A 15,304-nucleotide genomic window follows, 5' to 3' on the forward strand; every position below is an offset into this window, starting at 1 on the left:
TTCAATAGTTCCTCTGGCATTAACCCCAGTACAAAACTGAACAATATCCCTGCAATTACTCATTATGTACTGTTAGTGGTTGGTTGTGGTCTGTGTTTGTTCTAAAAGGGCGTTTTTTGTTCTTTAAAACAAGTCATATCGGCTTCTGCCACCAAGCTTCGATCTGCTAGGCAATCAAAATTATTTTCATAAATCATTCATAGACGGGTTTGTTGGAAATTAATTTCTTTTGAAATCATTTTTTTCTTAGAAATATCGCAATATTTATCGCAAAAAAATCACATCATGATATCTGAAGTTTTCCAGTATCTTACAAGCTCTAATTTTAATAATTGCAGATTTATTACAAGAAAAGCAGCTATTTGACTGGGTGGGCCTAGGCCAAACCATGGCCACGCCCCTAGGCACATCGGAATTAATAGCCTAATGTTCTCCATGGGGAATACACTCACACATTGGCTAACTTAATTAATTACTTAATTAAAAAGAAAGACGTTTACACTCAATTCTACCCTTGTAAAAACTTCCATCAAACTGCAAAAATAAATATTTATGACAATTTTAAATAGGATGTGATGCCACCTTTGGTTAGGGCTAACTGATTAATTCTCCTTAATTCTTGACCGCTTTGACGGTGCTGCCTGCGGTTACGCAGTGGTTATAACGAAAAATTATAATTTATAATTGTAGTTATCTTTATATAATTAATTTAATAAACATTCAGACCAACCAGTTCATAAGTAGTGCTTTTACTTTTATATAGCCTAATGCAGCAGCTCCTCTTGTTTCTAAATACACGTTCGCTAATTTAGAATTAACGCTAGTTCAGAATGAATGTCATATACGCTGAAAACAGAAACTTCCTATTTGTAAAAATTAACTACTACAAAAAAAATATTTAGAATAAAGTCGCTGAAGTTTCTCGTTCTTTGGGTTTCGTAATAAATATTTATATCAGTCAGTGTTCTGTTAGGCCTGTTCTTTCGCTCTATTTACCATATTCAGTACGCACACCATGAATATGCCTAATTAAAAATTGCGCATAATTTTCTCATTGCATAAATAGCATTTTTTTTATAAACTAAAGCTTCACATGGACCTAAGCAATATCTACATCTACGGGTAGTATCTATAACTATACAACGGCCTACTTAGTTATCGGGCTTCGGCGCTTTTTGACGCGTATCCCATTCTTATGTCCTACAAAGAGTGTCAGAGTGCGTCCAGCATTTACTAATAGGCTGACTTACTTAAAGTGGGCGGAGAATACCTTCTTAAATGGCAAATCTTCTCTAAACGTCGATTTGGATGTCGATTTGGAAATGTGCGCGCACAAACACAAGCATAAAGAAAAGTGCAAGTTAAACGGATACAGAACTTGAAAGCCTTATCTTGTTTGGAAATGATGCCCAAATGCTGAAAGTATTTTTTTGTTGTTCGAAATGCGAAGTCTTCTTGTGCAATAACTGCGAATAAACGGTATTTTTTCGTTTCCCGGTTCAAATCAGTCAGGCGATGCATCGTCTTTTGGATTTTCGTGAACTCCACAGTCCTCCAAATGCGCTACCGGATCGATCCCACAGATTTAGGAGTTTCATGATTGAAGAGATTCTGAATGATCCCCCGGCCGCCAACATGTCTCCTCCGACGGGAGAAGCGCTCAGACTTGGACTGCAAGCACTTTTATCAACACGATCATATCACAATCATTTCGGTAAGCAACTAATTTCCACATTTACGTTTAATATGTGCCTTAAGTAATGGTATATCGTAATGGAATAACGTTCTATATAACGCGATTTCTGAGATGTGTAACAATGAAAATAAGCGTTAAATTAGTTGTGAGAAATTTAACGGTTATTAAAACATTGACTTTATAACAAGTCATTTTTTTCACAGATCATACACCTAGATGACTCAGTTCATTACATGCCAAATTAAATCTTACGTTACAGAAAACATTTAAGTCGGATTTGTATTTCTGAGCATGCAAAACAAATCTAGTGAACTGGATTCTGTGTAGTTCGTATATAGTTTGGTATGTATTAACAAATTAGTTCATTTTCATAATTAACTATGTCCTCGTAAATCCATTGTTTCAGACTATTAAAGTTTCAAATGTGCATAGAACAGACGATGTTCGTACTAAACTTACATTTATAATATATTATTTGTAGAAAAGAATGTACCTAAGTCAAAATTGCGTATAATGACCTATAATTCAGAATTGCACAGTGGTAAAATGATCATTAAAGACCGTATTTAACTGCCGACATTTTTTTCCAGTTCAGCAATGTACGAATAATAATTAATTTTCATGATCATTACGGTGTCAGGTGCTGTAGTGGGTAAGTAGCCCGCCAGATGTTCCGCGTTTTAGTTCCAGCTGTCGGACTTCTGCAGTGCCAACAAAATGTGAAGCGAGTATATATATATATATATATATATATATATATATATATATATATATATATATATATATATATAACACTAAGAAATGTCTAGTTTTTTGTTCGTTTTCCATTTCTCTATGTTTGAGAACGTGCCTTTTATTGTAAAAAAATAAAAACATCTTTAGGTGTTTTAAACTCTTGGAAAGGAAGTGTGCACAGTTTCTCCTATGACGAATCTTTGGATGTTGTTTTGGTTTAGCTTGAGAAATTCATTGTTTCAGTAGCCAATTTTATATTCACATGTTGTGTCTAAGAATCATACTAATATGTATCAAAGAGTTTGGATGTCAGCTATAAAATATAATACAACGTATTCTTGCATAAATACAAAGAAATATTTGCACATGATTTTAATAATTTATTGTTCTTAATTGCTGTTGTTATTACTTGCAGGCCTGAAACCAGATCATACTGGGGTTTTCAAGTTGCCTCTTTGCCCTCTGTCGTGCTCTTTCGGCTCTCCGCTGGGATCCGCGCTCTACCCCCGACCGCCGGGACTGCAGGCCAGCTCCGCTTCTCGGCATATGTCCTTAGAACCGCATCTCCACGGCAAGATTAACCCCAGACTTGATGGAGAAAGCAAGACAAAGAAAGGCAGAAGGAGCCGAACAGTGTTTACCGAACTGCAGCTTGTGGGCCTTGAGAAACGATTCGAGAAACAGAAGTATCTTTCCACACCGGATAGGTATAAAATACGCATTTGACAATCGCAGTATGATGTAGCCGGAGCTGCATGAAACAATGGTTGTATTTGACTTCTTATTGTTCAGTATAAATAGATTTCGTACAATTTGACTATCCAATTATATCTTTATGATACCTATAGTTAGTGCTGCATAATATTCATGCAGCTTGTGGTTTAAAAAATCCATAGCGAGTGATTTTTGTATTTCACAGAATAGACCTTGCTGAGTCGCTGGGTTTAAGTCAGTTACAAGTCAAAACGTGGTATCAAAACAGAAGAATGAAGTGGAAGAAAGTTGTAAGTTTCGTTAATTGTTTTCTACAGATATACAGATATTTATATAGATAAATTGGAATAAAACAACATAAATGTTGCCTCGTGCCCCTGTGTGAAATGGAATCTTCCAGAAGATGTTTATTTTTGATTCGCGTCTTTGTGTGCAGCATCACCTGAAAAACGGTGTGTTAATATTTCGCACACGTTTCTTATGCACAGGTCCTGCAAGGTGGCGGGCTGCAATCCCCCACCAAGCCAAAAGGTCGTCCAAAGAAGAATTCCCTTCCCTCTAGTGAGCAGCTTTCAGAGCAAGAGAAGTCTATAGACAAAAATCTGGAGTCAGGCGGTCTGAAAAATTACAACGTAAACCAGGAGGAATGAAACGGAGTACGGCTGCCCTGGCGGTGACAGTTTATTGAACATTTGAACTGTATTTTTCTTGGGTGTATCCAGGGGAACTGAGGAGTGGTGCTGGAGATAAATGTCTCGCACGTGGTATAAGCTTCGTTCAGCTTATTTTTCAAAAAACAGAGCCTCAGCAACTAGGTGCCCCCAATCGTTTAGAAAAGCGGAAACCAAATGAATGTCCTGCCAGTCAATTATTTTCTGCCCCATGCAAAAGGGACGCACAAAAACGTTCAGCAGATCACTGATTCTGTCCCCTCTTTCAGTGAAATGTCTGAGTACTCTAGTATTTGTGTTGAGAGTTCCTATTACTTGTACATTTATTTAATATGCTGTTTTAACATTGGTAAGATATATGCAGATTGTAAGAATCCCGTTGAAATTCCGTAAGGATCATATAAGAGTCATATACATTTACACAGACACACATATATATCTCCCCTATATAAAAATGTAACATAAAATTTTCCTAATCAAGGGATCGGGATTTATGTCCCCTTACCTTTCCCTATTGTGTGAAACATCTGCAAATGCATCAACGGATCAACTGTAAATTTTCATTTATTTGTTACATTTCGTTTCTCTTGTCTCATTACAATTTTAATATGCCCTCCAATGCTGCATATGTGTCGGAACAGTAAGCTCTATAAAATTAATGTCATGGAAACATTTTCTTTGCATTGTCACATAAATGTATAGCGTTATAGATTACTTCGAACGGTATTCCATTCTTTAAAGTTTCCTTTAATTCCAGAACACCCATTGTGTAACCCCAGCTGGTGTTAAGCAATATGAGAAATCGTTGGTAAGCAATTATAGAAACACTATCAATCATGGGGTCTTTTCTCTTAAGTTAAGCGCTTAAAAAGTTACGCGATTTTGACTTATACGCATGGGAGAACTGAGCCCTATATATTTGTACTTTTTAAACCGTAGCGTTGATAAAATCTGCACTAGAAGTAATAAGCTAGGGTGTTTTGCTTGTCAATGTTGATCTTTTTAGTGAGGACTGGTGACGTTTGTTAATGTCGTACTACTTGTCTTTCGTCTCCAAAGACATACAGTGATTTTTGTGTCCTTGCCGGTGATTCGCATGCAAACATAATGTTACGTGTGGAGTAATTATTTGTTGTAGACTACATTCTTCCAATAAAATATACCCTGCGTTTTTTAAGGACCGTGTCGGCTACAACTGGAACTTGCCTTATTCTAGCCTCTGAATCAGTGCAGGGATTCTGCTCGTTTCGGATGTTACGTCATTTATAAACGTCATTATTGTGGTTAGAAAAACATGCGCTGTAATACCATACTCGTGTTTACACGCATTTCTAATCATCCTTATTAAACTTTTTAGAATCTATATTCAACAAGTTATCCATTTGTATGTTTTAACATGGCTGGCCATCTTACCAGCCCACTAGAATGCATAATTAATTGAAAAATTAATTAACATACAGTGTTATGTTATTTTACATGCAATGAATTATATGCCACTTGTTTTTGGAAGCAAAGTCGTTTTGGTTGCTATTTTAAAGACTAAAACCGGAACTGTAACACGCAGGTAAACAGAGAATAACACCACGTAAAATGATATCGTTTATGTCCCCCTACTTTTATTCCTTGATAAAACCCTAGAACGGTTTTATTTTCTTTCACCTACATTTGTCCATTTCCAATAGCATAAGAAAACGTAGTTAAAATTTTCTTAAGCAGCATACCGAAAGAGTATTGTAACGCCATCGAATGGACTGTTCTTAGGCGTATATTTTCTATTATTCCTTCAAATTTATCAGGAGCTAATTTGCCTGTTTGTCACTGTCTTTATTTATAGTTAAAAGATCGACATGTTCATATCCTTTTTCCTTTATACCCTCCTAGCAAATTTAGCAATATGTTGATATAGGCTATTAGTTAAATATAGCTGTATGATATCCATCCGTTACAAACGCTCTTGTCCATGACAGATCGAACTTGGTTTCAAGTTTCAGTTTCATTTGCCATATGTATGTTAACACAGGGTCAACATTACAATGAAATGCGCTGGACGAGAGGAAAACAAGCCTCTCAGCATTAACACAATATTACTGAGGTAACTCGGAGCTCTCGTCGGTGCTACTACTAATAATAATAAGAAGAAATATTGCCACTTTATATATCATCGAAAAAGGTCTACCGAGGCAGAAGCAACAGCTTTCCTCACTCCACAGTCAGGTGTTTCACCGGTTCGTTAAGCTGTTCCGAGTTCCGAGTGTTAAAATGTGAAACGCTATGAATAAATAAATAAATCTAGGCCCATGATTTACATTAAAATGATATACTCTGCAGTCATATGAAATACAGTCTCGGCAATTTTTCAAAACGTGAACCAGTGATTTTACTGATGATGTAGTTAACTGCTTTTCTAAATTGCGATGCTTTTGCTATACTTCTCGCGCTGAATGAACGTGCTTTAAAATCACTTAGAATTCTGGTCAGCTAAGGTTCCTGGTTCTAGTTTTCTTGCATGTTCCTATTCCTTAATTATTTTTATGTATTTTTGGCAATAGCATTTTAAGAATAATTTCAAAAAAAAATTATTTAAATCTGTTGTGAATGAAATGAGTTTAATGGTTTTTGCTATTTTTGATTGTATTGCAGTTTGGTCAATTGCTGTTTTTAAATTTCCTTTATGAATATATTTTGACTTTAGAACAGAATATAATTTGACACAATTGTGGGACATTGTATTGTTTATAATATATTGGTTTAACTGTCTTAATAGGTATTTACATTTTTTCAAATTTAAATGTGTACTAATGATGCACACATTTATAAAGGTATTGCAATCCATCTATTTTTCATGACGATGATGATGATTTTTGTTGTTTTTCATTAGGAGAAATCCAAAGTGACATGATTTTAGGCCCCACCCACCCCGCCCTTGTTCAGAGCTGCATACTTTAAAAAAAAGAAAATAATCAGTTCATTGTTTGAAAGATGCATTTAACACTTTAATTGAATATTTTCAAAATAAGATTTAACTTATAATATCTGTAGACTTATAAACAGGGGTCAACACCATGGCGAATTCTGAGGGAAGTTTTGATGAAAATGCATATTTTTTACGACGGACATGCTATTGCAAAACGTTGTTTTTCAGTCAAAACACATTGAACAGAGACAGACGAACCAGTTGACCATCCTTGCTTATAAATAACACAGGTCAAGTTTAAGACTTTCAAAATCATATTTATATCATATGTATTAATCATATTTTGCCCTCAATCCCCCGGGTCTCCTTAGAGTGCCTACATGTACAGTAACTAGGAAAAAAGATTTTTCCAGAAAACAATCAAACTAATGATAAGAATATTAACGTTTCTAGTTAATATTTTAATTGTGAGTTGAACAAAATAGATGATGTATGAAGTACAGTGAAAGAGCATATTAATAAATGCTGACATGCAGTTTAAGGTGCTTTTGCGCCCCGTGTTTTCTGGAATAAGACTTACATCAAGATGGAATTCTTTGATAGTCACCTTGAGAAACGTAATTACTATGCATTACTGAAATAGTATATATCATTTAACTTAAACGACACATAAGATGGCAGACTGGTAGAGTGGGAAGCACTATTGCCTCACACCTCCAAGTTTAGGAGAAGGATTCTTGCCACTGCTCTCTGTGTAGAGAGTTTGTGTGTTCCCCCTGTGTTCTCCCTGTTCCTCCTGTGTTCCCCCTGTGTTCTCCCTGTTCCTCCTGTGTTCCCCCTGTGTTCTGCCTGTGCTGTGCAGATTCCTCTTGGGTCATCTGGGTTTCTCCCATTTAAGTAACATGAGCTAATAATAAAGGTGTAGTAGTACATGAACCAGAACTTCACAGTGCTGCAATATGATTATTTACTGTCTTATATTTTGTGATGATTTAAATGAAGGACTTTCATTTTCAGCGTTTGTATGTTTTGCTGTAAAGTTGCATGTCAGTTTTCGCTCCTAGGGAGCAAAACTTCGAAGGTATATGCCGAAAGCTTATTGTCCAAGAAGCACCTTAAATTCCAGTTTCAATAATGGATTATAAATTCTACTTTTTATTTTCATATAATTTATTATTTATGATCAGTTGCGAGATTGTAGCATGTTCCTGTTTATATATATTCTAGTTTAATTGGATAACCTTTCCAGGTTATATATTTCAGTAGGCTACATGTTGGTTTTCCCTCTTATTGCGTAAATGCAGCTTTCATGTCATAAGACAAAACACCCAGTGTGGGACTGTCTTTGTTTGATTTACTTCCAGACTGCCTTATGTGCAGGCGTGTGCTGTGCTCCTGCACCGAGGCTTCATCAGTCTTCGGCTGTGTGACTATGGGTAGCTTGTCTCCTCTCGTGTTAGCGTCTGACACGCTCCAGCTGTGGCCCCGACCTGGCCTATGTGCAAGTCTTTCAACCCATAGTAATAAACTATAATCACTTCCTCTGACTAATTCAGAAAGCAGGTGGAGAGCTCTGAATGTACTGTGAGGTAATCAACTGCCCAAGAGTGTAAATCTCCCCTGAGAGGTGAATAGTTATGAAGCAATCAACTATGTTTTCCTGTCATAAAACTGTACAGTACTCACTAAGCATGAATTAAATTTCACATATACTGTAGTATATACCAAGAGTTTACAGTACATCAGTGTTAGGGTCTGTACCGTCCAACCCTGCCCTACGTGTCTCTGTCCCATTTGGCCAGCAGGTGTCGCTGGCCATCCTGTTGTCTACCATGTCTCTTGTCCTTCAAACCCCTAGTGTGTCTCCCCAGCTCCCTGACCTGCCGCATAGCTCTATGGGCTGAGCGTGTGGCTACGAACCCTCTGCTTATGAGTTATAGGCTAGCCTCCTCACTTATTTGTATTTGCTGGATTTTTGTTTCCCCAGTCTTTGTTGCTTTCTTTCCCGGTTAAAGGTTTGTCCTGCTTTTGTCCTGTTCACTTCCATTTTGGTTACAGGTTACATATCCAAGTGTAGTATTTCCCAGTGTGGTTAGTGGTTCCTAGTTTTAGTGTTTTTTTAGAAATCTGTAGTTCTGTGTTGTTGTTTTAACTCACCTCACTTGTTGCTTGTTGCTACATGTCTTGGTTGATTGGTTAACTGTCATGTTCCACACCTGCCCTCTTGTTAGTCGGTTTCCTGTCTATATTTAAATGCCTGCGTCTGCTCTGTCCTCTAGTCAATTATTTTGCATTTTTCTGTGGTTGTTTCTCTGCCTGTATTCTCTCTTACCTGTTTCCTATTGTAGGTCATTTATGGTTGTTTTACACCTGTATAGTTCTGATCCCTCATGGTCCTTTTTCCCCGGCATATTAAAATAAACTTTCGTTGTCTTGGAGCTCCCCGTGACCCAGCAGGATACGCGGTTTGGAAAATGGATGGATGGATGTCTTGGAGCTGCCTTTTGGATTATCGCCTTTTCCCGTCTGTGGTATGCTGTGCCACAACAATCAGCTCCTTTTGAGTTTCTGTTATCAAGCTGTTTTTTTAAGGGCCAGAGAGTCAATTATGTCACCATAACTGATAAACACTCAATAACGCTACTCTTAAAATCTTAAAGGAACTTAGCATTAAGATGAAGATAGCATTGATTCGGCAACATGTAGTAAATGGAAAAGCACCAAGCAATTTAACTCATGATGTTGAGATTACTTTATGTAGAACAATATCTGGAGATGAAGGACTTACCCACGCAAACATCAGGTCAGGCCAGAGTACATTAGCAGAGAGACAGTGCCAAGTCAATGACCAGGTCAACCGAAGCAGGTGCTGTTCAGTGCTCTTCTCTTCTGAGGTCATTAAGCGTTAAAGGGCCTTAAACTGCATCACACATGCGTTTGTCGTTCTCTGACATTTCAATTGTAGGTTGACAGGAGGAAATGAGTGTCTTGGAACTTACACTGTAATTTATTCACCCACTGACTGAGAGTCGATTTAGAGGGAGGTATGCATGGAGTTCAATGGCACTCGATGAAATGGGATTCAGCTTGGAGGAGCTAAAGGCACAACATGAGCCCAGGCACACACACACACAAATCAACTACAATTAAAGTTTCTCTGATTAATTTAGTTCACAATCCAAAATCACATATGCCACATATGATCCCAATTAAAGTGAAATTGAACCCTACTTAGACTCCTCCCTATCCCTCCCTAATGAACAACCTACAAGTAATATATTTTATAAGGTAACCTGGAGGAAAACCGAGAATCCCTAATAACTTGACTCCTATAGCCTTCATTGAGCTCCAATACTTTTGCTCTTGAAATATGCTCCTTTTATTCAGGACCTGGCAACCCATCCGCCACATGTGCTTCAATTTTGGCAGGAGTTTCACGGGAGTGAGCCAGTGAGTTAAGAAAAATAAGTTAAAGCAAATTAAAAAGTAAGGCAATGAATAAATGTCCAGCAAAGGAAGGGAGGTATACGGGGTTCTACTGACTGCCAGTAGGGTGAGGTGTCTATTATTAAGCAGTCATGGTAAAGGAGATGTGTTTGACATGCCTCATGATTCCTCCAGCCGGTCTCAGGAACCATCATACATGGAGATGCCTTTTTCAATTTGGTTTACAGACAGCATCAGAGCAGAAAATGTGACATACTATTAGAAAAATCAACACAAGACAATGGTTTCTTTGTGGTTTAGGTTTTGATTTTTATCCAAATTTCAACAATGGTCAGAGGACTTGATGATGAGTTAAACTGCTAAAGGGAAGAAGCTGTTTTGTGGTATGAGGTTCTGGTCATGATTGACCTCAGTCTCTTGCTGGAGGGTAGTATTTCAGTCAGTCTGTGTCCAGGATGGGAGGGGTCGGCCACACTTTCCTGTCCGCATCAGGTTGCTGGAGGCCTGCAGGTGCTGGAAGGATGGCAGATTGCAGTCAATGACCTTCTCTACAGAGAGGATGATATGCTGCAGTCTGCCCTTGTCCTTGGTGGTGGCAAGAACATAATAGTTAGTGATGGAGCAGTTGAGGATGGACTCGATGGGGGCTCCATAGAAGTGCACCATGATTGTCTTTGGCAGGATGAACTTCTTCAGCTGCTGTAAGAAGTACATTCTCTGTTGGGCTTTTTTGATGAGGCTTGTCCCACTTTGAGACACATTTTGTTCTTTAATCATTTTGGAAATGCTTCTCCATTTTCTTTCTGAAGCTCTGAAGTTCAAAGACCGACTGTAAGGAGAAGTAATTCATTCATATTCAATTCTGCTTGTGCTATACAAGGTGGGATCCAGAGCCGATCTCATTAATGGCTACAAAGCAGAGAATAGCACAGGATGGGGTGCAAACCCATCACAAGGTTTACACTTACACACACACACACACACACACACACAGGTTTGTAATTATGTCTTTGTGGGGACTCTCTATTCATTCACACACAGCCACACCTACAGACACACATAACTTGAGAGTAGTCACATCTGTGGGCTCTTGATCAAGGCCCTTAACGCCAGGAGGCTACAGGAGACTGCCCTCACCTACATATATGTCTGTGTGTCATAGAGAGCAAGATGGGCTAGGCAGGAAGAGAATCTCCCCATGGAGATCAATAAAGTGGTAATAATAATAATAAAAATAATAATAAGAAGAAGAATTATTAGTATTATTATTAAATCTGTCAAGTCGTGGCAAAGTCTTGCTGTTTTCAGTATCATATAAAGTCTTTTGTTTTACTTGACATGGAAATTGGACATTAATAAGCAATCCTTGCCAAAGGCTATTAGAGCAGCGCTAAAAATGGCACTGAGTCCTGTGAAAATTTCCTGACATTCTAATACAAGTGGCAGCACCCGAACCCTTCTAAGCATCCAGCAGGAAAAGCCCTGGAGCCATCTGGCAAACGAGGGAGCTGCCTTAAATACACTGATCAAAATATTGCCACTCTATATAAACACAAGTTCTAACAGTGTTTGACCCTAAGGAAGCCCTCATTCAGCAGGGTGCAGAGCAACTGGCCTATTAGCAGAGCCCACGCTGGAGGCCATCTCCTACAGGTGGAGATCCTGCTGGGGGAGAGAGGTGGGGGTTTATCTTCCGTTTCTCAGGAGACATCTTTCAGATCAGACACATCACATCACTGTTTAACTAAATGTCATGTGCAGAGATTGCAAATGCTGGCATTCAATGCTGGGAAATCTGGTCACTTTATAATGAGGTTCATGTATGTGCCTTTTATACTGCAAAATCATCTTCATCATCGTCAACAACAATAATAATAATGAACATTGTTATTATTTTTATTGTTATTATTACTATTATAAGAGCTACATGTACAGTACTGTGCAAAAGTCTTAGGCAGGCAAAGAAAATGATGTTTAGATTATCCTCGTGTTGGTGTAAAACTATGATATTATGCCTGTCATAGTGTGTTACTAGATTTATTGTGTTACTCTTAAATTGCACAGGTTCTAATGTTAAATTGTGTTATTTGTTCTAAGCCAAAGTACACCTGCTACCCAGATAAACAGCTTTAACATTTCTTTGGACTGTCCAAGACTTTTGCACAGTACCTTCTGTAGCTTCTGGTTTTCCAGTCTATCTCTACATGAACACTTGAAAACATGAACAATTATTGAGATGTTAGTGTTAATAGTTTCAGAAAAGGAACTATTTTTTGTTTTTAAAGTGTTTTAGAAGTAGCAAATATTGGAAAAAATTTAAATTCAAAGCCTTTATTTATCAATTTAAGAAATGTTTTGCTAAAGTTGAATTAATATGATTAGGCATGTATTTTGTTACAATCAAATCAAATACATTAATGTAATACTATGTTTATCTCATGTACGGTATTTCATTAAGTTAATATTCTAAGACTGCACGAACTATTGCAAGCCTGGTAAAAATCACAAACACTATATGTAATGGACTTGGTTTTAGAAAGTCCCTCGGTGTACATTTCAATAAACAGCAACTAACACTAAATGTCAGACATAGTCTTTCTACCAAATGAAAATATTCCACAGCAAGAAAAACATAATAACAATTCACCACATACTCCAAAAAATGCCAACCCATTTCACTTGCCTATAAAATTCATAATCTTACATAAGGCTAGTTGCAGCTGTACCTAATTTCATAAATATGATAGTCCTGAAGCAAATATTTAGAGTTCTAAATATCTCAGAAAAGCAGTTTTGTTAAATGAAATATTTTTTGTCTGTATTCTTTTCCCTGTCATCTTTGAGATGGCAGGAAGCTTAGGGTTCACCTAGATCTGACCACAGAAACACATGCTCAGAATAACTTGATCAACCTGACAAGAGTCGTCAGTTGTAGGTTGTTTCTAGCCCACTCTGGTTTCACGGTCTAGAGAACCTGTCACCCATTGATTATAAACACATGGTCTTCAATGTCTGTTAGAGCATTTGAGTCTGGAATGTAATTAATCTGGCTTTATTTGTCACAATACTTAACCACTGTAAAGAACCCGGTTTTTATGTTTGCTGTATTACACCATGAGTATTCCCAGGTTTCCCCAGAAATCACTTCTGGTGGCATTGTAAAAAATTCAGCACAAATCATGTGTGACATCCAAATTGGTTTGCCACAGCTATTTAATGCGCTTTTTTGGTAATTGTTTTCCATAATGATGATTTATATTGTGCTGCAGCTAATACTTATTTAATACATCATGTCATAATCACTGTTTCTATCACTGTTACTATCAAAACACTATAATACCTATAAAATAAAATTACTTTTGTGATTTTTTTTATGCTATCCCTCACCAGCTACACTTATCACAAGAGACAACCATAAAGGTTAACTGCACTGCTATATTTCAAACCGACCAAGATTCCATAAAGGATATATTACTACAAGAAGCTGTGAGCTTCATGCGCTCTGAGTAAGCCGAGAGACAATCCCAGCATACTACTGGCTTAACAGATGTTTTCCAACCTTCAGTCCAGAATGTGTTAAACATGAACCAAAGAATGTTAATAGCAAATGCAGTACTTTGTTTTGCTAAGTTTAAATATGCCTTAAAAATAATATTTATACTAGACGAGCATTTTCACACTCGGGTGGGGCTGGGTTCTGTAAGTGCCATACATTAGTTTAGGCAGTTAGCGATGTTTAATTCCTTTTATTTTGGAAACAGACAACATGCGGACTGCGCTGTGGGTGAGGGGGTGGGTTATGCTCTGGTCATCGTCTTAAATTAAACTTAATTTTGTACGTTTTCAGACTGTGTACTGTATTGTTATTCTCTGTAGCCAGCCTAATGAAAGGGGCCCAGCTGAGCATATCAGCGTTTCAGGCTGCAATCTAAACAGCCTGATGAACTGCAGGTGTTCCGGGCACCTTGGGAGAACATAGTACTCTCAATTTCTTTTTTATTTTAAATTGAGCCCCAGGTCAGAGCCTCATGACTCCAGACCTCACTGATCCCAGACAGCATCCCAAGCAGCAGGACAAGCTCCACTGCCCACAGATTAATGGCTGTGACTGAAAACCTACCAGATCCCTGCTTGCCGAATGTTTACATATCAAAGGGATACGCATTCGCCTGCCTTCAGAGGCTGCAAGGTGGTAGCCCATTCCCTCTCGGCCTGGTAGGTGGGCTGTAAGAACTGACACTGGCACTGAGGCAGAAAACAGCAAGGTGTTGAAAGTTCCCAGATCTCAACCACACGAATGCAGCACGGTGTAATAAATGGCCATTGACTCATATTTAATGTACCATTTCCTCCCTATTTCAGTTCTGGGCCTTGGGGGTTGATTTCAAAACACTAATGCTGGAGTCCTTGCGTATTAGTTCCCCATCCAGAAACCTTGCAAAAACAATTGTGTCGATAATTGCCTGCAAAGCATCAGCTGCTAAACAACGAAAAATATTTTGGATGGTGTCCTGGCCCAGTAAACTAGTTTTCAGGTCAAACTTGGATATTTGAAGATCAGAGATTACAATCCATTATAATAGCCCTTTGCTTACTTTTTATGCAATTAGAAGTTAAATTAAGGGCACTCCCTGCACAACACAAGCGAGACTGGGAGTAATAATCAGCCAATGACAGTCAAAATAGTCATTCATTTCATATAAAGAGCCATAATACATTTTAAGAGAGGGGAAACTGGATACAGTTAGCTGAATCCTGCTTGCGCTACACTATTAAATAAATCAGAATGCAGAATTTGTATATAACAATTTCACTATGAACTGCTGAAATCTGTCAGCCCAATTGCACCATTACATCTCTTGTCCCCCTTTGTTCCCTTTCCCACGCTTCCCTGAAAACTCTCATCCAGTCTGCTTCTCGAGATTTCGTTGATCGCATTCTTCTTCGCATTATTGTAGTGTAATGTTATAAAAATGCATAAAAGGCACAATTTGCATTGTTCTGTTATTTCTTAATGCATGATATTTTTTCATTGTTCTATTTCACTTTTAAGGCTAAAACGTCCAAATCCCTTTCATTTGAGAGAGAAAGAATACTGTACTGTACAGGTCTCTATAATAATGTGTA

The 15,304-nt window shown here is 37.8% G+C and overlaps 1 protein-coding gene across 1 annotated transcript; it reads left to right on the forward strand.

The window, feature by feature from the left end:
- Positions 1-1,308: 1,308 nt before the first annotated feature.
- LOC125744391 (homeobox protein BarH-like 1) lies at positions 1,309-5,094 on the forward strand. Its single transcript, XM_049016146.1, has 4 exons — positions 1,309-1,714; positions 2,847-3,138; positions 3,351-3,435; positions 3,634-5,094. The coding sequence occupies exons 1-4, from the start codon at positions 1,516-1,518 to the stop codon at positions 3,793-3,795; spliced, it is 738 nt and encodes a 245-aa protein (XP_048872103.1). The 5' UTR covers positions 1,309-1,515; the 3' UTR covers positions 3,796-5,094.
- The last annotated feature ends 10,210 nt before the right edge of the window (positions 5,095-15,304 follow it).

Source organism: Brienomyrus brachyistius, chromosome 6 (genome assembly GCF_023856365.1).
Source record: "Brienomyrus brachyistius isolate T26 chromosome 6, BBRACH_0.4, whole genome shotgun sequence".
Lineage (NCBI taxonomy): Eukaryota > Metazoa > Chordata > Actinopteri > Osteoglossiformes > Mormyridae > Brienomyrus > Brienomyrus brachyistius.

Bases quoted from the DNA above. Each gene is read 5' to 3' on its own strand.
- LOC125744391 (XM_049016146.1), top strand. From the start codon at position 1,516: ATGCATCGTCTTTTGGATTTTCGTGAACTCCACAGTCCTCCAAATGCG. The intron at 3,139-3,350 runs GTATAAAATACG...TGTATTTCACAG, and splicing joins TATCTTTCCACACCGGATAG to AATAGACCTTGCTGAGTCGC. The intron at 3,436-3,633 runs GTAAGTTTCGTT...TCTTATGCACAG, and splicing joins GAATGAAGTGGAAGAAAGTT to GTCCTGCAAGGTGGCGGGCT.